This window comes from Urocitellus parryii, chromosome 9 (assembly GCF_045843805.1).
Source record: "Urocitellus parryii isolate mUroPar1 chromosome 9, mUroPar1.hap1, whole genome shotgun sequence".
NCBI lineage: Eukaryota > Metazoa > Chordata > Mammalia > Rodentia > Sciuridae > Urocitellus > Urocitellus parryii.
In genome coordinates this window covers 114,871,089-114,892,850 of record NC_135539.1, presented here as the reverse complement: position 1 = coordinate 114,892,850, position 21,762 = coordinate 114,871,089, and the positions used below count along the sequence as shown (strand labels likewise).

General features: G+C 56.0%; 3 protein-coding genes across 8 annotated transcripts in view; 1 reads left to right on the top strand and 2 right to left on the bottom strand.

Annotated features, from left to right (window-relative positions):
* The window catches only part of Adora1 (adenosine A1 receptor), a 76,548-nt gene extending 74,044 nt beyond the window's left edge, over positions 1-2,504 (top strand). For 3 of the 5 annotated variants that reach the window (XM_026397184.2, XM_077802741.1, XM_026397185.2), the window contains one exon: positions 277-2,504. In XM_026397184.2, coding sequence (XP_026252969.1) covers positions 277-916 — 640 coding nt within the window. In that variant the 3' untranslated portion in view covers positions 917-2,504. The remainder of the gene's footprint in view (positions 1-276) is intronic. The other 2 variants (XM_077802742.1, XM_026397187.2) reach the window with 1 other exon arrangement.
* On the bottom strand, positions 870-10,448 carry Mybph (myosin binding protein H). Of its 2 annotated transcripts, none has more exons than XM_026397183.2 (11): positions 10,142-10,448; positions 9,912-10,046; positions 9,107-9,274; positions 6,661-6,749; positions 6,092-6,287; positions 5,778-5,917; positions 5,073-5,232; positions 3,931-4,067; positions 3,626-3,812; positions 3,328-3,377; positions 870-893 (listed from the first exon to the last, which is right to left on the bottom strand). In XM_026397183.2, the coding sequence occupies exons 1-10, from the start codon at positions 10,359-10,361 to the stop codon at positions 3,361-3,363; spliced, it is 1,449 nt and encodes a 482-aa protein (XP_026252968.2). In that variant the 5' UTR covers positions 10,362-10,448; the 3' UTR covers positions 870-893; positions 3,328-3,360. The 2 variants fall into 2 exon arrangements, with proteins under 2 accessions (XP_026252968.2, XP_026252967.2); XM_026397182.2 differs by lacking the exon at positions 870-893 and adding an exon at positions 2,615-2,886.
* A 3,638-nt stretch (positions 10,449-14,086) lies between these two features.
* Chi3l1 (chitinase 3 like 1) lies at positions 14,087-21,344 on the bottom strand. Its single transcript, XM_026397164.2, has 10 exons — positions 21,258-21,344; positions 20,975-21,004; positions 19,876-20,077; positions 19,124-19,180; positions 18,330-18,480; positions 17,456-17,577; positions 16,248-16,371; positions 15,556-15,735; positions 14,672-14,788; positions 14,087-14,464 (listed from the first exon to the last, which is right to left on the bottom strand). Exons 1-10 carry the CDS (start codon positions 21,280-21,282, stop codon positions 14,324-14,326), a joined length of 1,149 nt encoding a protein of 382 aa, XP_026252949.2. The 5' UTR covers positions 21,283-21,344; the 3' UTR covers positions 14,087-14,323.
* Between the last annotated feature and the right edge of the window lie 418 nt (positions 21,345-21,762).

Genomic DNA, 21,762 nt, shown 5'->3' with positions numbered 1-21,762 from the left:
ATTCCCTTAGAACTCCTAAAAGAGGTCCTTTGTTATTTTTTTAATCATTAACCAGAATTCCCTCCTTCTGCAGGAGAAACAAGCCAGTGCATTGCCAACTTTGCCCTGAATTTTAGATACTGAAGACTCAGCCCTTGGGCAAAAGATCCATCCCTTTCCACTTTCTCTGGACCCTCCTGTAGGAGCACCCCCCCCCCCAGGGGCTGGGTGAGTCTCAGAGGGATCTTCATGGCAGCTAGGAAGCAGTTCCTCATACCCTTCCCTCCTCTCCCACAGGTACAAGACGGTGATGACCCCACGGAGGGCAGCAGTGGCCATTGCTGGCTGCTGGCTTCTCTCCCTGGTGGTTGGCCTGACACCCTTGTTCGGCTGGAACAACCTGCAGGAGGTGGAGCGGGCCTGGGTGGCCAACGGCAGTGTGGGGGAGCCGGTGATCAAGTGCGAGTTTGAGAAGGTCATTAGCATGGAGTACATGGTCTACTTCAACTTCTTCGTCTGGGTGCTGCCTCCGCTGCTCCTCATGGTCCTCATCTACCTGGAGGTCTTCTACCTGATCCGCAAGCAACTCAGCAAGAAAGTGTCAGCCTCCTCCGGCGACCCGCAGAAGTACTATGGGAAGGAGCTGAAGATCGCCAAGTCGCTGGCCCTCATCCTCTTTCTCTTTGCCCTCAGCTGGCTGCCCCTGCACATCCTGAACTGCATCACCCTCTTCTGCCCCAGCTGCCACAAGCCCAGCATCCTCATCTACGTCGCCATCTTCCTTACTCACGGCAACTCAGCCATGAACCCCATCGTCTATGCCTTCCGCATCCAGAAGTTCCGGGTCACCTTCCTGAAGATCTGGAACGACCACTTCCGCTGCCAGTCGGAGCCCCCCACTGACGAGGACCACCCTGAAGACAAGGCCGATGACTAGCTCTGCCTTCTGCTCCCACCAACCCATACCCAGTGGGGTCCCACCAGCCCTCACCTCCCGGCTGTCCCACTGGTCTTCCTGAGCCTTTCCCCAGCTGGGCTGTGGGCTGTGGCAGTGGGAAGGGTCTAAAGAGATGCCCACGGAGCAGGGGGCCCCTCCACAGGGAGTTAGCCGCCCTGCACCTCGGGGTCCTGGAGGAGATTTGTGAGGGCAGCCCAAGGGAAGGATCTTGTGCCCTGAGGCTTGAGCGCCCCCTGCCTGATAGCCCATGAGGCGTCTAGCTGAGCAGGTCCTAGGGGCCAACTGTGGAGGAGCCATTGGGGGCTGGGAGAGGAAGCTCTGGCTCCTTCAGTGAAGCAGAGGAGTCTACTGGTGTAGAGGGTTGGTGGCATGTCCTGGGACCAAGCTTGAGGATAGGAGAGAATCCCCTCTGAGATGGAGACAAGCAGAGAAGGGGGGGGGGTGTCCTGGCCTGCTTTCTGTCCTGTACTGTAGGGGAAGGTGGCCAGGAGCAGGAATCCAGGAGCCTTAATCTCTGCCTCCTAGGATTCTGTGCCTGACATGCTGGGCACCAGGGTGCCTGTTCTCTTTGTCCTGGGAAACCCAGGATTATATTGGAAGAGGCAGAAAGAGGGGTCCAGAAGTCATTTCCCACGTTTGTTTACTCCCCACTGGCTGTCCTTTTGGCCCCTCAATGGGGCCTCTGAGCCCCCAAAGGTGGTGTGGTAGGTGCCAGCCGTGGGCAGCCACCAGGTGGCAGCACCGAGCCCTCTGTCTTGCCCCAAGCTTCCAAGGAGCCTGTGGCCAAGCTCCAACAGTCTTTAATGGTAGATCTGGACCCTCCTAGGTGACCCCATCTCTGCTGCTTCTGGGCCCAATAAAGAGAAGAACCCCAGAGACACCACTCTTAGGAGTGTTATGCCTGCCTAGGGAGGATGTGAGAAGCATCTGGGGGGACCCAGGGCTGACTGTGGGCACTCCTGGGGCGGGGTGTGGCAGGCTGGAACAGGCCAGAGAGGACCACTGTCCTGAGAGGCCTCCAGGGAGGGCCTTGCTGGCATTGAACTATCCCTGGTGTTCAACTCAGTTTTTCAGGGACTTTGGAAGCTGGGTTGCAGATAGAGTCCAGGCCTTTAGGCGTCTGGGGAAGGAGGACTGATTCACCCCCTGCCGAGCCTGGAGCCCCTGGGTGGAGGGTGGGTCGGGGAGGAGAGGTGGTTGTCAAGTGGACAGGTTCTAAGTGTGGATATAGACTCCAGACCCTTCCTCTGCCAAAGGTGGGGTGTCCCCTGGCTCCCGAGCGAGGCCGATGTGACTAATAAAAAACTGTGAACCCTCATGGAGAACACACTGCTGGCACCACCCACCACTGTCCTGGGGGAAACAAGACAGACTTCGCAATAAAGACACAGCGGTGGGGGATGGAGGAGAAGCTGGGAGAGGGGAGGTGGGGGCTGTGCAGGTGTCGGAGCCAGCAGGGTTCCGAGAAGGTGTGTCTGTTTCTATAGTTACATACTTGGGATAGCAAGCCCTGAGTCACAAAACAAGGTCCGACCATTCCCATGTCCAGAAAATGCCCTGGGACATTTTGAGACCCTTCCTGCTGGCTCCTTCCTCAGGGTGGTGGATCCACCCACACATGGGGACACAGTGCCTCCCCTTCGTGGTGACGCTCACTGCCACAGAGGCCACAAACTGTAACATCACACACCTTTATTGGAGTGCTTCTTGCTCAGGGTACAACTCTGCAGGGTGTTCCAATCTCTGTTCCTTCCGGGCTCCCTGGTGCCCAGAATGCCTGACCTGGGGCCCGCCAGGCCCTCTCCTGAGTTCTGAACTCCAGCCTCCGGGGACAGGAGGTCATCAGGTAGGGGCCGTTCCATCAGTTGTTGCTATGGACATGCAGGTCATTTGGTATCTGCTGAGCTAGATTTTGGGCCTGGGGGACGGACCCCTCAGGCCTGCAGGACCTGGCAGAGAACATGCTTCTGAGCCCTGGTGGCAGGAGGCAGAGCTGGGCTGCAGAGCTACAGAGGGTGGGGGGGGAAGCAGCCCCTGGTCCCTTCCTAGGCTTCCTCCACCTCCTGCCCCAGGGCTGAACTCTGCCCATCACAGTTCTAGATATTTCCTTACTTATCCAGAGCCTTAGACATACCAGGGGAAAGAGTGCGGGGGCTGTTGTTCCCACTTTCATGTTGAGGAGACAAGCCCCTGCTTGTGGCTTGGAGCCAGGGTTAGACCCCTGTCTAGCGGACCACATCACAGGGCCCTGCACCACTGATGCACATCTCTGGGCAGGCACCAGAGCTGCCTGGGACTGCAGATTTGTTCCCAGAGCTGACTTCTGCCTTCCCTCTTATCCCCACCCCCTGTCCCCAGAGGTAGCAGAGGGAGTGGGTCCAGTCCTTTACCTGTCTCCTCACACCAGCCTCCTCCATTGCTCTTCAGTGTGTGGCTGAGGCTGGAAGAGATCCTGCAGGTTAGAGCTTAGGGGAGGAGAGGAGGGAATATCGAGGTTCAAGGTCACGTGCTCCCCCCACTGGGCCATCTTCCCCCTTGGAAGGTCATTCAGAAGGCCTGATTTGATCCTCACCACCCCCTTCTCTCCTGCTTTAATCTTCAGCTCTCAGTGGCACCCAATCCAACCCCAAAGAGGGAATGTCTCCTATTGTCCCATCCATGGCGTGGTCCCCAGAGAGCAACCCTTACCTTTGACTTCCAGCCGGCAATCCACGGATGCCTCCCCCAGCACGTTGATGGCCTTGCAGGTGTAGACCCCGGAATCAAAGGGGCTGGGTTTCCGGATCTCCAGGGTGCAGACCCCTTGCTCAGAGAGGGCACGGTATTTGGGGTCCCCCTGGATGTTCATTTGGTTTTTCATCCAGATGATCTTGGGCTGGGTGGCATAATCAGAGGAGAGCTGGGAAGGATGCTCTCAAAGGGCCATTCTCAGGCCCTTGGGGAGATGCTGGGATCTCCCAACCCTACACTGGCCCCAGCCCCGGGCCCCTCACCTTGGGCGATGCTCTGACGCTGCAGAAGAGCTGAGTGCTGTAGCCGGGGGTGGAGGTGTGGTCAGCCAGCGGCTGAGTGAACGAGGGGGCTTCCGAGAAGTCTCGCTCAATGAACCCTTTAGGTTTGGCAGCAATATCTGGGTTCGAGGGAAAATTTGAGGATACAGAATTTGAGAATACATAAGGTTGACTTTATCCAGAATTTTTGAGAAGCCTTGCTTTTTTGTGGGAGCTTAGAGAAGAAAAGTCAAAGAAGCCAAGGAAAGAACCCTGGGAGGTGAAACCATCCAGCTTTGGGCCCCAAATAACTTTGAAGTGGGAGAAGGGGCCCCTGGGTCACTCAAGTGAGCTCCCAAGAGGGAGTCGGGTGGGTTGGGGTGGTAAGCAGAGAGAAGAGTGGCAGCAACACAGAGCAGGAGAGCAGATCTCAGTGGAAGGCGGAGACCAGTGACTCGGAGGTCTTTGGAGACCTCATTCTGTTTTTAAAACAGAAACTTTCTCCTAATTTTGGGCAGGTCAGGCTGGTGTCAAAAAGACTGTGTCTTCTGGAGCCCACACACACCCTGGGTGGGGAAAAGGACTTGGACATAGAAGGTGACAGAGAGAAGGGCCTGGGATTTAGCATTTGACCCAAGAGGGCCAGGCGCCCTGTGGAGATGCTGTAGTGATCTCGTCCATCTGTATGACGTTCTCGTTGGGCAGTGAGTTTGCTGCTTTTACGAACTCGCTGGAGTCTACAAATCACGTACATATTGCCCTTCAGGGTAGGTCCCTTGGGACACTGTGCATGAGACCTAATGGCTGCTGTGACATTCGAAGCCATACACATCTTTAGAATAAGTACACAGCCTCCCTAGGGGCACTGCTCATTTGCATGGGTTTGCTCTGATGTGTTTGTTAAAGCCCATCAGCCACATCCCTTACTTTATAGCCACTCTGTGTGTGCGCGCACACTCATGCACACACTCACACACAGCGGTGGAGTCAAAGGAGGGCAGAGAATGTTCCAGGAAACAGGCACCCAGGAGAAGTCCAGAGGGAGGGATGCAGGGACGCGGAGGTAGAGGTAGAGAGAGACAGGGAAAGAGTCCAGGGCAGGAGCTGCTGGCCCTGGCTTGGTTTCGGGCCTGAGCCAAACCTACCCGCCTTCCGGATGTGGGCGAGCTCCTTGGTGGAGGTGGCTGAGTCGCTGAGGCCACACAGGTTTTCTGAGAAGACCCGGAAGTAGTACGAGTTGCCAACGATGAGATGGGAGATGGTGCAGGTGGTTGGGTGGTAGCGCTCCAACACTGTGAACCATTGCTGTGGGGACCCCGGCCCCGTCACACTCACCCCTCACCTTAGTCCTCACCCTCCCGGTGGCTGCCTTCCCAGAAGGGTTCATTCTATGTCTCCAACCCTGGGAGGTGAAACCATCCAGCTTTGGGCCCCAAAGGACTTTGAAGTGGGAAAAGGGGCACCTGGGTCACTCAAGTGAGCTCTCTGGCACCTCAGAGAATTCTAGAGCCTTTCTATTCTGGATGTGATTGCAACCTCATTATCACCTGGGGACTTCAGGATTCAGTCCCAGCCAGGATCTACTGAATCGGAATCTGCATCTTAGCAAGATTCCTAGGTAACTAATATGCCCATGAAGATTCCAGAAACACAGCTCCAGAGTTTGAAAGGCCTCCGACAGCCCGGGCCAGCCCTCCCTGCAGTCTTAATGGGGAAGAGTCTTGCCAAGGGTCACATAGGGAGTCAACAGTCACTGCACTGAAACTGATCCCGAGACTCTTGGTGGGATGGGCCTTTGCAGCCACCTTAGGCACTTCCTCCCCGCCCCACTCTGTCCCAGCAGGCCTCACCCCCGTCTTTTTGTCTGCCTTCTGCACCGTGTAGCCCAGGAGCTCGGTGTTGCCAGTGTCCTGGGGTGGTGTCCACTCAAGGGCAGCATTGCAACCCCACACGTCCAGTAGCTTGATGCTGCTGGGGGGCCCAGGCTTCTCTGCAGGACCACAGAGGAGGGGAGTGAGCATGAGGCTGAGCCTGCCACAAAGACCCCACACCCGAGATTTGGTTCCTTCCGTGCTTCCTCAGCCTGCTCCCCACCAGCCATCAGCTCCACGGGGGGATGTTTCTACGTCCCTGAGGACCAGTCCTGTCTCCCCTGGCCCCTTACCAATCACCAGGATGTCGATGGCTGCCTTGGCCTCCAGACCTTCCAGCCCCACAGTGAGTTCATAGCGGCCTGAGTCAGAGCGCTGGGCGGAGCGGATGAAGAGGATGGAATCCTGGTCCCCGTTGCGCACGTTTACCCGCTTGCCGTCCAAGGCTTGGCCGTTGTGTGTCCATGAGGCCTGAGGCTTGGGCTTCCCCTGATGGGAGGGAGCCCGCAGGGTGAGTGCAGGTCAGGCTGGGCCCCCACTCCCTCCAGCTCCGGGGTGTCTGGAGCTGTGTCCTTGGAAGCCTGCCCCATGGTCCTTCCCAGGAGGGGCAGCAGGGGCTGGAGCCATAGGTGCTGCCCCAGCCTTGTCCTCCAGGCGTCCAGCTGCACTGGGGACCCACCTGCCAGTCCCCAGGCTGGGGGTCACACTGAGTCATGGTATGATCAAGGAAGGATGAGGCCTTCTTGGTGGATTCCAGGCAGAGCCCTTGGGGGGATCCTGATTTTTCCGGGGCTCCTGCTGTGGACCTGGCTGGGACTCTGGTTTCCACCCAGACTCTCCCTCTAGGTAGAGGCATACCCACCTGGAAGGGGATTTGAAGGTTGATCGACTCTCCGACCTGGCGGATGTAAGTCTGCCGAAGGTGGCGGGGGACACGGATCTTGGGGGGCTCTACATGAAAGCAAGAGTCTAGACTTAGCACAGCAGAGGGATAGCTGAATGGGGGCTTCTGACACAGGGGTAGGGGACAGCTGGTTCTGGCCAGGCAGCAGCGCTCCTGGGTATGTTCTGGCTGCTTCCTTGTGGGAGAGGCAAAGCTCTTACTCGTGAGATCGTGGGGCTCAAATCCTATAAGGCCCTTGGGGAGCTGAAAGCCGGGAGGTTCCAGAGAGGTCAGGGCCTCCATGGTGTGAAGTGGTAGGCATCCCAGGCACTCTCTTGGCACCTTGACCCTGCCAGGCTGGGATTTGCCCTGCAGCCCAAGCATTTGAAATCTCCAGATGGGCTCTGCTGGCTCTCTGGCTCCCCCTAGAGGGAAGCAGGCGCTGCACCTGTCAGACTGTACTCCCAGGACAGAAGGCAGTACTTCTTCCTGCTCACCCTGCACCCCGCACCCCCAACAGCCTAGGACTTTCAGAGAAGCCCTTATGAAACTTTCCTTGCTCAGTCCTCGGCCTCTCAACCCAACCTGGGGGACTAAGGTCTTTCTCTGCTCAAATGAGGCCAGAGCAAGTACACCCCTTCTCTCTCTGTGGCCCCTCCCAGTCTTCAAACCTCATGGTTGGAAAGTCCTTCCTGAAGTCCTGCCTCTGCCCCGCTATGGCTTGTAACTACCTTCCCAACCTTCCTCTAATCAGGTGCAACCAAGGGAATCACGGGGCATTCCAAGGGAAGTTGCCACAACCTTGTCCCTGGGGTGGGGGTGGGGGTGCATGTGCTGGGCCTGGGACGGAGGCTCCTCAGCAGCAAACAGGTGGCAGCAGTTGGTCGGTGGCATGAAGGGTGGCAGAGAAGGAGGAGACAGCCAGAAGGAACACTGTGTCTCCAAGGATTAGCTGAGCGGGCATTTGGCTTGGGAGCAGCAGGCGAGGAATGCTCTAGGGGCAGCTGCAGGAGGTCAGGAATGCTTGGCAGCTCCAGGTGGCCAAGGAAGGACAGCTGAGCAGCTGAGGATCCTGGACAGGGTCCCCACCCCAGCATGCTCTCCCATAAGAAGCCTGGCTGTCCCCTACTTGTTTGTGGCCTTCTTCTCCTCCTTTTCTCTCCAGGAAATTCCCTCCTCTCCCTCCAGTGGAATTTTAATGGAGAAGCAGGTCTGAGTCTGGCTGAGTCTGGCTGGCTCCTGAGACACCAGGCCTCAGAGGCCTCTGAGTCTGACCTCCTTGGGGCCCAGGGGGAAGGTCGGGACTCCCCCAGGCAGGAGGACTTCCTGACACCTTGGGGCTAGAGTCAACACAGCTATCATGCAGCTGCCACATCGGCCACGACTCATCCAGACTCAAAGGCTGGGAATGTCCCCTGTAGCTTGGTGAGGCATGAATGGCCTTCTGTGGCCATCAGTATCTGGGAGCACCATTGAACAGTTGGGTGACCTCTTGATTGTCCCTAGGTCCCTTGGGATCTGCTTGGCTTGGATATGTGAACCATGACAGTCTGGTTCTATTTCTTTGAATCCAAACTTGACCCCTCCTGTGGCCTTGCTACCCTTTCCTTCTGAATTGCCTGGTCTAGAAGGGTGGAGTTCTGCTCCCAGCCTCCACCGGGAACCATTGTCCGCCTGGTGGAAGAACTAGAAGGAAGATGGAGAAGGCCTCAGGCCACCTGTTTGCCTGCCTGTTTCTCCACCCTGGGGCCCTGCTCTGTCCCCAGGGACCTGAGATCAGACTAAATGACTCATTGCCATTAACAGACTGAAATCTGATCGGCTCTGGGAGGGTAGTGAGGGTAGGATTGGGCTAATGCACCCTGCAAATAGAAATATTAGCAATGGGGACAGCAGCTGGCCTTCAGGTCCCTAGTGAGGCACTGCCCCTTGGGGATGGAGAAGCCCTCACAGGCCTTTTGCGGACCCCCTTCCCCTTCCCACTAGGGCTCTGGGAAAACAGGGGCAGCAGGCTTTCTCTCTATTCCAGAACCTTTGGGGGAGATCTGGAACCCAGGCTTAGGTAATGGGCAGAAATTGAGCCTCCATGGCCACTGGAGGGATTAAGATTGGCTAGAAGGAAATCAGATGGTATCTTAGCACTGGGACTCTGAGACAGGTGACCCAGGGACCTGAGCTTTCCTTTCTGGACATCAGGAAACCTCTCCCCAAAGCTTTGGGGCTGGACTACTCAGGGAAGTGACTTCTTTGACACCCCCAGAGACCCCTGGAAGCTAAGAAGCCCGGCACTTTCTCAAGTCAAGATGGCGGGAGCACGTGGCTTGTGCATGTGAGTGTGGGGTGGGGAGAGGGCTTTGTGGATCTCACGGCCCGTGGCTTCATTTCCTCCATGAGATCAGGCTGGGGAGCAAGAGGTGAGGTTTACCTATGATCTCCTGGATGTGGACAGGCTGGTCCAGCACTGCAGGTGGACCAGCCCCCACGGAGCTCACTGCGGCCACACGCAGGAAGAACTTGTCCCCTAGAGCCAGGTTCCGCAAGATCTGCTGGGTCACCATCATGGGCCGGGCATTCACAGGGACCCACTCTGAGGCTGCGAGGAACCGAGAACATGTGAGGTCTTGGGACATGGTCAGGGCCACCCTTTTCAATAGGGCATCCCTTCTCAGTGGTGGTCTGGGGATGTCGACCTCCCTCTCTGGGCTCATTTTCCAGTTGCTCCACTTTCCTGAATTCTTCATGTCCAGTGTGGCATCAAAAACACGGAGGGGGGGAGGGTTAGACCACTGGAATGGTGACCAGAGATGGGGTTGCTGAAGCCCAGTGAGGGGTAGACACCTTTGCAAAGTCACACAGCAAGGTGGGGGCAGAAGTAGAGGCCCAGATGAGGGTGACTGACGTGGAGGGGAACGGAGGCAGCAGGAATGGAGCCCAACGCTCCCCATTCTCTGTTTCTCCTCACCACCTCCCTCTCTGCACGGCACCTCTCTCCTCCCCAGAGCAGTGCTCTGTTCTGTTATTCAGAGGCTCTTTGGAGCTGAAAGGTGAGGCTCCTGAGGTCCCTGCCATCCCCCTGCCTTCAGAGGGCCCCGGTGCAGCTAGAAGTGGGGGCGGGGTTAAGGAAACTACTACCTGTCCTCCTCCCTCCCATGCCCCCAGACTGGGACTGGAGGTGCCCCTGCTGCCCTCCTGGCCACTCACATGGGGCATCCGCTGGGCTGAGCACTTACTTCCCTCTCTGCAGATCTCCACCACGTAGCCCTGGAGCCCCAGCCTCCCCAGCTTCTCCGGGGGCTCCCAGCTCACAGTCACGGAGCTGCTGCTCACATCCTCCACGGTCAGCAGCAGCGGTGCGCTGGGGACATCTGGAGAGAAGCCAGGATGAGATGAAGAGGTTCATGGCCATAAGTCCCCCCTGGCACGCCTGCTGCCCTCCTCCACCTGCCCGGCCTCGGATCACCTTCGCTTGGGGGTGCAGGCTTAGTGACCGTGGGAGCTGTGGGGGCCGGTGCCTGAGAAGCAGGGTCCTGGGGCTCCTGGGGCTCCTCCGCCTGTTCTTCTCCTTGGGACTCCGATGCTGCCACTTCTCCAGAAGGCTCTGTGATGGGCACACTGACAGACTCAGATGCTGTCTCCTCTGGACCAGAGGCAGTGGCCTCGGAGGTGGCCTCTCCTGTCATTGTGGGGCTGGAGAGGGTGAGGCTGGGGCGTGCAGGGGTCAGCAGTGGAGGGTCTGAGCCTCCAGGGTGTCTGGGATACCTAGGACCAGGCTTATATAGCCAGGGGCTGCCCCACCCCCAGCCAACGATTCCCAGCTGTGGGGTCAGGTCAGGCAGGGGGTGGGGGTGGGGTGGGGAGGCGCCCAGGCCAGGAATAGCTCTGGGGGAGGAACCACGGGGCCCCTTGAGGAGTGCACTACCTTGCCGTCACCCTGTTTGGACCTCACAGTCAGGGTGCTAGTGCTTGGCTAGGAGCAGGTACAGATAGGTGAGCTGGGACACCATTAGGACCAGTGCCCAGGTTTGGGGCAACGGAAGACAGCTGCCGTTTAGAGAAGGAAGCCCTGTCAGCTCTGGGAGTCTGGCTTCCGCGAGGCCACTTGGACGCAGGTCTTTTCAGACTGGGGTCTGGGGCCCAGACAGCCTGCTCCAGCCTCCCTGATGAGCACTCGCTCCTGACTTTGCCCCTGGGGTCCTCTCTGCCCTGGGAACTCTCCCTTGTGCTATGTGAGGTCAGGGCCCTACCTAGGCAGGGAGTTGAGATGCTCAAGACGGAGCTGGCAGGAGAAGGTCCTCCAGCATTGGGACTCCAGGAAGAAGGACTGTCCCTGTGTATTTTCTTGTGCTCTAACAGAATACCACAGAGGGGTAAATTATGGATAGATGTTTATCTGCTCACAGTTCTGCACGCTGGGAAGTCCAAGAGCATGGCACCCTCATTGGTGAGGGGCTTGGTGCTGTCATCACGGGGCAGGTGGGCAAGCGAGACAGCAAGAGGAACTTGGCTGAACCCATCCTTTTTATCAGGGACCCATTTTAAGATAACTAACCTGCTCCCACAATAATGACATTAATCCATGGGTGAGGGCAGTGCCCTGGTGGCCTGATCTCCCCACCTCTCATAAAGACCCCTCCACTTATACTGTGACAATGGCGGTTGAACCTCAATGTGAGTTTGGAGGAGGCATTCAAACTGTAGCAGGGACTAAGCCCTTTGGTTCCTGTCTCTGCTGGGAGGTGGATACCGATCCGCCTTCCCTCCCTGCCTGGGGCTTCTGTTTTCCTTGACCAAGTTGGGTGTGGGATGAAGTTGTGGGCAGACTCAAAGGGACCCTGCTGGAGGGTATCTCTGAAACTTCTAGCCTCTCAGAACAGGACGTGAGAATGGACCTGCCCAGTGTGGGAAATGATGAAGGTATGGCCCAATTCCTAGTCACTCACGGAATAAAATGTTGGAAATAATTTAAATGCCATGTGCAGGAGCGGGAAATAGTGACTTCCATTGCTGCTGGTGGGATAGTTGGGAGCAACTTTGGGAAGAGTGACACAGAACCTGGAGATATGGACAAAGCACCTGCTCAGTGACCCTGATGTTCCACTCCTGGAAACGCTCACCGGGAGGCCAGGGAGGCCCGGATGAGAATGTTAACAGCAGTATTACTTGTACTAGCCCAAATCTGGGGTGTGTGGGGGGGGGGCAGCTGTCCTTCAGCAGTGGGACAGATAAACCACTGGAGAGCATTTATACAATTCAAAAGCAAAATCCAGAATAAAATGAACAAACTTCAGTCTCATACAACACCATGGCTGCTCTCACAGACCTAATGGTGAGGAAGGGAGCCAGGCACACAGAAATGGGGCCATCTCACATGCACGAAATCCAAACACAGGCCACACCAAGCTACTTCTTCAAGGTGCACCCATAGGTGGTAAAGCATGCAGGAAAGCAGAACACAGTTAGCATGGAAGTCCAGGTAGTGGGTCAGGGTTGCAGGTGATTGGAAAGGTCCTGGGGTGCCATCAAGGTTTCATTTCCTGCCCTTGGTAGTGGTTACGGGAGTTTTCATAGTTTTCATGCATAGTGACTCTAAATTAAACAAATACATTTATACACTGTTTACTATGCATGATGTATGCCACAATTTAAAAATAAGCAAGCATGTTATTTATTGAGGGCCCTCATCAACATGCAGACTGTACCCCTTCCTCAGAACAGGGGGTCATTAGAGTGTGGCCTCCTCTCAGCCCTGGCTGTCCTTGTGGGGAGTGGCAGTGGAGAACCCAGGGTGCCTTGGATGCAGCCCTGTCTGGGTGCTCATGTCCTCTGCCAGTTGATTCAGTGTCCTTCTGGGCAGGGAGCAGGCCCTGGAGACCCGATCTCCATCCTTGGCCTCTGACTGTGCAGCTATAAGCGAATGTGACTAACCCTACAGGACCCTGAGTCAGCCCTGCCGAGCCGTCCCAAGCTCAGGGGGAGGGTTGCCCTTGGGGCTGCTGTGTGGCTGCCCAGAGAGCCCCTCAGCCCTGGGGTTTCAAATACCCCTTGTGTGACAGGGCAAGCAGTGGCAGGGTTGAGGGAATGCTTGGCCACTGGCCAGCCCTGAAATGCTAGGTACCCCCTAAGGCTCTGGCCAAGTTCTTTGCCTTTAGCAGAGCTGTGACCTTGGAATCAGCTGCATCTGCCCTGCTCTGCTTGGTTCGGATTTCAGGGCCACAGATAAATATTTTCTTCCCTACACCTGAAATCAGAGTCACAAACCATCAGACCAACTCGTGATTATCCCAAGTCACAGATAATCCAAACATGAGGAAATCCATGAATAAATTCTCTTTAGTTTTGGAGGATGTATCTGGACTCTCTTTGGATAAAGTCATTCCAGGGCCCTGGAAATTCACAGAAGGCTGGTGAGGGCATCTCCCCCTCGTAAAGCATGGGAAACTGGCTGCTCTTCTGGGTATCTGATTCCCTCAGCCCGCCCTGGCACCACGGCCCCAGACCAGCTAGGCAGAGGTCAAGGGATGAGTGTGAGAGGAGGGACTGCAAGGACCCTGGGCTACAGACAAGGTCATCCTTTGGAAAGACACGGCTTTCAGCACAGCAGGGCCCCTGGGTTACTGACATGCAGGTCACTGAGAATGTCAGAGGCTAAAGGCCATCCTTCAAAGCCCTGCAGAGAGAGGCTCCTGCCCTGGAAGGCAGGGAAGGTGCATGAGAGGACATGTGTGTTTCCTTCTGGAGCTGAGGGTCTAGGGTTCAGGGCTCTCCAACCCCATCCTATGATGGGCTCCTACCACCTTCCTGGGAGCCAGGAGAGATGAAAAGCTGGGATTAAAAGCATTCCTTCCTGGTGTCTGCTAGTCCCCAGGAAACAGAAATGGTTTCTTTCAACAGAAACTTAATTTGGAAGTCTGGATGGCAATGGCTTTCGTATCTGAAAAGCCATCAGCCACGTTTGGGTGAAGCCCAAGGCAGGAGAATCTAAGGAAGCTACCTTCTGCTGGGGTTTCCTGCATCCTGGTGGTGAGGACGTGGTGGCTTCATCTCTGCAAACTCAGGGCTCCCAACCCTCAGGGAGAGGAATCCAGAAAAGATAGGGGGAGGTGAGCGCGCGATGGTCCAGGGTGCCGTCAAGACAGACCAAGCAAGTGCGATGCACCGCTAAGCTCTTGTATTTTACTGAGCAGCTGTGGAATTAGGAAAGGGAAATGGCATAGGAGATACGATTATGGATTATGTTCCTAAATGAAGGTTTCAAATTGGGCTTTGCAGAGGATATAATTAGTGTGGTAACTGACTCTTAGGATGTTTGGCTACTTGGTGCAAGAGCTTGCCAAAATGGTGTCCTTTCATTAGGAGGGTCGGGGGTAAACAGGTTGAAGAATTCCCCTGTGCCAGGCTTGGGGTCTATGAGCAGTTTTATTCATCAGCAGGTATGAACTGATACTGGGTCTTACACTGTGCTGGTCCCTAGACCCTCACTGACCCCACAGCCCCATCTCTGGTGTTGCCCTTGGCGAAGGCTGTGGGGAGGAAGACGGAGGCTCAGATGGGAGATCAGCAGTGCAGGTGCTCAGGCTCCCGGCCAGCAGGAGTCAGAGGGTGTGGGGTGTCCTTGGACCCCACGGTATACAGAAAGACAGGGCTAAGCGGCTGAGAGTGCATCCTTGATGGCATTGATGAGAGGGAAGGGTAGATTCTGGCCACAGAAGGAGCCCCGGAAGTCATCCAAATCCAGGGCCCACACCGCGGCACCTGCCAGTTGCTTCTGTTTCAGGTACTGCACCTGGGGAGGGAGGTCCAGAGGGGGAAGGGTTGGGTTCTCCAGGGCAGAGTGCCTATGGGGGAAATGCTATTCCCAGAGGAGGGGACCCAGGTACCTGAGGCTGACCCCCACCAGCAGCCCAGACCTCAGGGCAGGAGGCTGACTCTGGCTGCTTGGAGCAGGTTCCCCCCTCCCTCTTTGTCCTGGGGGGTGGCCTGGTGAACTTACCTTGCTTCTGACGCTCTCCTGGTCATCGTATCCCACCCACTGGTTGCCCTTGGTGGCGTAGGGAACCAGCTGGCTGGGAATTCTGTGGACCGTGGCTCCATGGAGGAATTCACAGATCTGAGCAGAGAATAGGACATGGGTAGAACAGGGAGACTTTGCAGGACACCAGGAGAAGTCACTCCCCAAGTCTCTGTCAGCCCCTCATTTCATCTTGCAGCCTCATTCTCAGGGGCTTTTCGAGCTGTAGGCTTCATGCAAATGTATGTAAAACAGATGCAAATGTACCCCCAGTTCAGCTGCCATAGCCTGAGGGCTTTAAGGGATTCTGATTGGCTCCTCCATCTTTTTATTTTTTGGAGATTGAACCCAAGCGTACTCTAGCACTGGGCCACATCCCCATCTCTTTTTATTTTGAGACAAGTTTATGCCCATTGCCCAGGCTGGCCTTGAACTTGCCATCCTCCTGCCTCAGCCTCCCAAGTAGCTGGTATTATAGGCATGTGCCACCGCTTGCCTTCTCCATCTGAAACAGGGATGGAGAAGGCTTGGATGCACACCAAGTACTGGCCCCTGGCCACAAGAACATCAGAAGCTAGACTGGAGACCCTGCCTCTTAGCCATTGCACTTTGCTGGGCTGGAAGGAAGACTCCAGTTCTGTAGCCAAAGGAATGTTCCAGGGGTTGGTGGTGCAGACTCATGCTGCTGGAGACTTTTGGTAGCAACGGGCCTGACTTCTCTCTTCCTCCCCTCAGGGATGTGAGGTCAGCTGGATCTGATTTTATTCCCAAACGAGAGAAAAAGTGGGGGTGGGGTGGAAGGACCCCCTCCCCCATGGCTGTAGATAGTGCTGGGACAATCTTAGCTTCTCCCCCAATTCTGTTACCTCGTAGTAGGCGAGGAACCCTTCTTCCTTGGTGAATCGGCCTGGTATTCCCGGCCCTGAGATGGGGGCTCCAACGCCCGTCTCGGAAGAGGACAGAGTGAAACTCCTCCCGAAGATGGGAATGCTCATCACCAGCTTGTCGGCTGGGGCCTTCCTCAGCAGGTACCCCACAGAGTAGTCCTGGGTGGGGACAGAGCGGGGACAGGAGGAGCAGTTAGCTGGGCTGGTGGCGCGGGGATCTGAAAGGGTTACAATGAACACTGCACTGCGACAGGCAAGGTGGCGGTGGCACGGTGCGTCTGGGATTCCCCATTCCTCTGGGAACTGATGGTGTCAGTTTAAAACGGATTTTAAAGTTCCATTCTTGAAAAGCTCCCTTTACACATAGGAAGGGATCATGATTATTTGACAGATGCAGAAATCAGGTGCCTGGCTCAGACTGCACAGCTAGCAAATGGCAGCTTGAAGACAGACACCCACCTCCTAGCCTCTAGCCTCTCTTATGCTGCCCCTACCTTCACTCAGTCCACCCCACAGCCATGAGGATGAAGGATTTGGGCCTCAGTGTTCTCCTCTATAAAATGGGTCTTACAACCCCTGCCTTGTGGGATTCTACTGAAGATTGGAGAGGTGAGCCCTGGCAGGCGGCAGGACTTTGTGACCCCCCTCCCTCCCTCCTCCTGGGTACCCACAGTGTTGCTGTATCTGTAAGAATGGGTATCCTTCTGGCCTCGAAACAGGGGGCTGTGATGTCCTGTGGACCCGCGCCAGGCTCCATGGAAATCGTAGGTCAGGGTGCTGATGAAATCCAGGTGTCTAGAAGGAAGGGGATGGAGGGTGAGGTGGGAAATTAGAAAAGCTCTTGGCCTCACGGCCAAAGCCCCAGCAGGATGTGATCAGGGGAAGCAGGCAGTTGACAGACAGACCATTAACCCAAAGCCCAGGAGTTCCTGGTGACCGCTGTCCTGGCTGCTGGCCCACCTCCCCTGGGCCATGCCAAGGTGTGAGCTCAGGGTCCCAGGAGTGTACTCAGGGCCAGAACAGTCCTCTCTGTTACCTCCCGCCCCAGCACATGGCTGGCCTCTATCTCACCCCAGCCTCTGCTCTCCTGCCAGGCTCATCTGGGTGAAGCAGGGAAAGAGCCCAGTGGGGAAAGAAAGAGTGGGGACAAAGGATGGCCCCACCCAAGGAGCCCTGGAGGGAGGAGGAAGTCCCCTGCAGGCACGCTGGTGAGGGAACTGTAAGTGGATGACAAGAATATGAGCTTCAGAAATTTGGGACAAATTGTTGAAAGCCACCTCTTTCCCACCAAGTGATCACTTGAGACACCGAGTCTACACTTGTAAGATTCTAAGAGTGACTGGAGAGTCACTTTTCTTGCCTGCTGGGTTGGCCACTGTCCTGCCTGGGCTCTGGGGAGAGATCACACGTGGCTTCCTAGGCGGGCAGGATGGAGGGGCGGCAACAGGAAAGGGGGCCGCCTGTGTGCGCAGGCTCAGGGGTACCTGGAGACCCCCAGCATTCTAGAAACACAGGGTCTCACTGCTGCAGGGCCTCCTCCCCCAGGCCCAGCACCCTGCTCTGCTGGCCACGGGAAAATACTCTGTAATGGTGGGTGGCTTTGCATATTTTTTTCCTATTGCCTTTCCCAAATACACCTAGAGGAATGCTCTCAACTGGTCAGCAATATCCCAAGTGAAAAAAAGAAGGTCAGAACTCATGTTCCATTTGACAGATGGGGACACTGAAGCACAGGGTGGGAAGGTTCAAGTTCACATATCCAGATTTGGGAGGAACCGGGTCTAGAAGCCTGGTCAACTGGGTCTTCATTGAATTCTAGGGTAGAGGAAGCAGTGGTGTGGGCGGAGGCCTCCGGGGGCTGTCTGGGCAGGGGACTCACTGGGATATCTGGGCGATGTCATAGCCGCTGTCAATGTCAATCTTCCCTGGGGACACAGCTGCGCTGAGCAGGAGCTCTTGTGCTCCGGACTGGGCTTCCTGTGCAAATTCGGCCTTCAACTCCTGGATGGGAGATGGGTGGGTGAGTGAAAGAGACCCAGGCGGCAGGAGGGGGAGACTTGTGGAGGGAGGCCAGGCTCTCTCGGCACCTCATGGACCTTCCCTATCTGCTGGGACCACCTATCTGCTCAGGGCTCAGAGGCCCGTCATGGTCCCATTCTCAGGGCCACCCATCTTCTTTCTAATAAACTGGACCCATCTCATCCTCAAACCCCATGCCCACCCAACAACACTCCATCACTGCCTGTCCTGGGGGGACCATCAGAACAGTGGGTGATGTGGTTGACAGACGTGTTTGCCTTTCAGTCTGTGCTTTGTTTTAGTCGATCTGTGAGATCCTAGGATCAGGTGGTGTGGACCATCGCTCTGTCCCTGGGAACTGGAGGTGCTTGGGCTGCCCCAGGTGGAGCTGAGTGCCCCTGGCTGCAGTGAATGCTGGGTAGCGGGGGACATCCGTTTTGGACTGAACTGTGGACAATGGATGCTCCATGTTCACTGACAGTGGAGTGAGGGGTGGGTACCCTGCTCAGTCATGGCCTTCTGCCTCTTAGGACCCCATACCCACCTCCCAACTGGGGTTACAAAGAGTCTTTCTTGTTCTCTAAGAGTTCCAGGGCTCAGGGGCCTTGGATCCTAGCCAGGAGGCTGAAGTCCCCCCGCCTGTCCTCAGGAGGTCCTCTGTGGAAGATGGCTTCTAACCCGCTCCACCCCTGACACCTGCCCCCCATCCCCACCCCGTCCAACCTGACCAGGACCTTGATCAGGGTGGTGTGAAGCTGCTTGTTTCTTCGTCCGGGGGTCAGCCAGGCTATTTCCAGCCCATCAAAGCCATGCTCCCGCAGAAATGGCGGCACTGACTTGATGAAAGTGTGGCGCTTCTGCTCGTTAGAGGCTATTTCCGAAAATCTAGGACGAAATTCACCCCCCCCCCCAACAGCGTGTTCTCAGCATGAATAGGTCAAGTGCTCCCAGTTTCTACTGGGGCTCCTGGGGCCTGGGGAGCAGGGAGCCTGGACTGATGCAGCCCTAGGAGGACCTGGCAGGGACAGTGTGCACCTCCAGCATTAGAAAGAGCCAGGTGCCCCTGGTTTCCAAGCCACTTACTCACCAGCCACTTCAGACAGGGCACAGCCCAAGTCTCAGTTTCCCCATCTATAAAATGGGATCATTATAATACCTCCTGGTGCTCTCATGAGGGTCACATGTGACCGTGGTGGGAAGGGTACCTGACCCTGTGAGCATTAGGTTCCTTCCAGCCCTCATGGCAATAGCCCCCAGAAGTTCTTAGCTTTCAGGTCAGAAAGGTAATAAAAAGAGGATGGGTAGGGAACCAGGAGGTACGCTGTGAACTTGCTGTGTGACTTCTGGTAAGTCCCTCTCCCTCTCTGGGCTCTGGTTTCTTGGCTATACATGAGGCAGGTCTCTGACAACCATTTAGGCCTCTCTGCCTAACCAGCCTGGGACCACTGTACCCCCCCCCCATAGTGGGTGGAGAGAGCCAGGCCTCCCCACTCCCATCCCTTCCTCATGCTCCAGTAGTAGGTCCTACCTTTGAGAGCCAAAGTTCCATCCTCCAACAGACAGAAGGGTCTTCAGTTTGGGGTTCCTGTGGGGCAAAGAGGAGGGATGATGGGGTGGAATGAAATGTTGGTGACACTGAGGACCTCTGTGTCTCGGTGGCTGTAGTGGAGCTCTATCTTTGAGTGGGGGGCTGCACTGGGCCTCTGATGACCTCCTGCCCCTGAGACTCAATATTCTTTTATGTTTTGTTTTTTGGTACCAGGGATTGAGCCCAGGGGCATTTAATCACTGATCCACATCCCCAGTCCTATTTAAAAACATTATTTAGAGACAGGGTCTCACTGAGTTGCTTAGGGCCTTGCTAAATTGCTGAGGCTAGCTTTGAATTTGTGATCCTCCTGCCTCCGCCTCCCAAGATGCTGGGATTATAGGCTAGAGGTCATAGACTTGGTGGCCATTACTCTGAGATAATGCTCTCCCTTCTCGTTGCCCCTGGTGGAGAAGCCAGAGAATGGCCAAGTAGGGTCACAAGCACTTTCCAAGCTCCCTGGATAGGCACCCCTAGGGGAGAGAGAAGGCCCTTTCCCAGGGGAGCTACAGTCTGCCCGTCATCACCCAAACACTGCCCAACCCCACCTTCACACCTCCACCCACTGCAGCTGAGGACCTCGGCTCTCCATCTGGAGGTGGTCCTGGGGGCCTTCACCATTCTCTTGAGCAAGTAGCCCTACCCTGGAGCCAGCCCCGCTACTCCACCATCTTCCTCCCGTCCTGGCCAACCTGATTTTGAGTGCGTTCAACATGCCATAGAGTGCCTCGTCGTTCCATTCGAAGATGTCAATCTCATTGTTGCTTATGTTGGCAAAGCTGTAGATGATGTGGGTGCAGAGGGAGGGGCCAATGGCATCTGGGAAGCAGCTCCCGTCACCTTCCCGGTACTGGGACCAGTTCGTGTAGTAGCAGACCAGTTTGTATGCAAAGCCTGAAGGAGAAATTTAGGGTGGGACCTGGGCTGGGATTTAGCCAGAGACACTCCGGTTGAGCTCAGAGTTGAGCACCAGTGGGGCGTGGGAATGGGTGGGGGGAATGGGCCAGAATCCTGAGCAGAATGAAAATTCTGACATAAAAGAGCTGGTGCACGCCCCTGCCTCTGGGGGGTTCCCTAAGTGATAAAAATGAGGCCCGTTCTGAAGGCACTTGGAACAGGTCAAGTGCAGCACAAGATCACACTGCAGGCAGAAACAGGCCTCGTGGAGGTCAAGATGAAACAGGCCTCCTGTGCAGGGCAGGTCCAGGCTTCCTGGAAGCAGTGGCTTTGAGGGAGGGCAGGGACCCGGCTCGAGACAGCCAGTGTCAGAAGACACCCTGGCCTTCCTGCCAGGACCCTCCATGAGGTCTTTAATCCCAAAGGGGCTCTGACTGTCTCTTCTCTCTGTCCAGATGGAAGTGGCCCTAATTGTAACCCACCCAGAAGGGCGGTCCCCAAACTGGTGTACAATATCACAATATCCTCTCATTCTAATTCCCCTTACAGCAAATGATGTCCTTTCTGGCATTTTGGTTATGGAAGACAGTGGGCATCGCTTGTCCACGTAGTCCCTGGGCCCCTGACAGTGGTGGGTCCCTCGGTCTCCTAGTCACTGAACATGAGCTTTTTAAAGTTTGTTGTTTTGAAAAAGTTCAAATCTATTGAAGAGTAAATAGTACATATCCATAACCCCAGCCCCTTGGATTAAAGAATGCAAATAGTTCTAAGCCTTTGGGGTCACTGAAGAAACTGCAAGAATGTTCTCTGGCCCAAGACCTCCTTCTCATGGGTGCTACACCTTCACCAAATGCTAGGACACAAGGTAGGGGTGGGGTGGGGGCGGGTACTTACAGCACTGCAGCAGCACCAGGACCGCAAAGCCTGAAGGGAAATCCAGGGTCAGACTCCCTGCAAGTGCATCCTGCCCCCTCCCCAGACCACCATGGCCCTACCATAAGCCTCCACCCTCGATCCCCCCCCCCACTCCCGGCTCTGCTTTGTCCCTGCTGGTCTCCCCTACCCCAGAGACAGGAGGCTGGGACCCTGTGCCATGGCTCTGTGGGATGTCTGGGCCCTCCCACCCGAAAACCCACAATCCCCACTTGATCCAATCCCCCTTGGCTGGACCAGAGACCTGTCTGAACCACCCTCAGACCCATCCTGGCTGCAGCAGAGAAGGACAGGGGTGGCCTCTTCCCAGTGCTCAGCAGCTCCTGGTGCCCAGCTGCCCAGACAGAGCCTCTTTCCCAGGATTCACACTTCCTATTTATACTGGTCCCACTCTACTCCCCACACCCCCAAACCACCCCCTTTACAGGAACTAAGCTTGTATCAATGACGGAAGCATCAGGCCCCTGAGTGGGGGTGGGGGAGCCTGCCGGCCACCAGAGGAAGATTGAGAAACTGTGGACTTTTGAAAACTTTGCACCAGTTCTTCAAGATGCACCTGCCAACAGAAGAGCCACCCTGGACATGACTGGGGGTTCCCAGGGTGTGACTCAGCTGCCTTTCCAAAGCCTTCTTCCTGTTATCCTGCCACAACTCGCTTCTTTCCAGCAGTTTCCGAGCTCTTCTGGCAGCTTCTACCTCTGACCAGGCCCTTGGCCAGGTTGAAACAGGGCACAACTGCATTGTGTGAG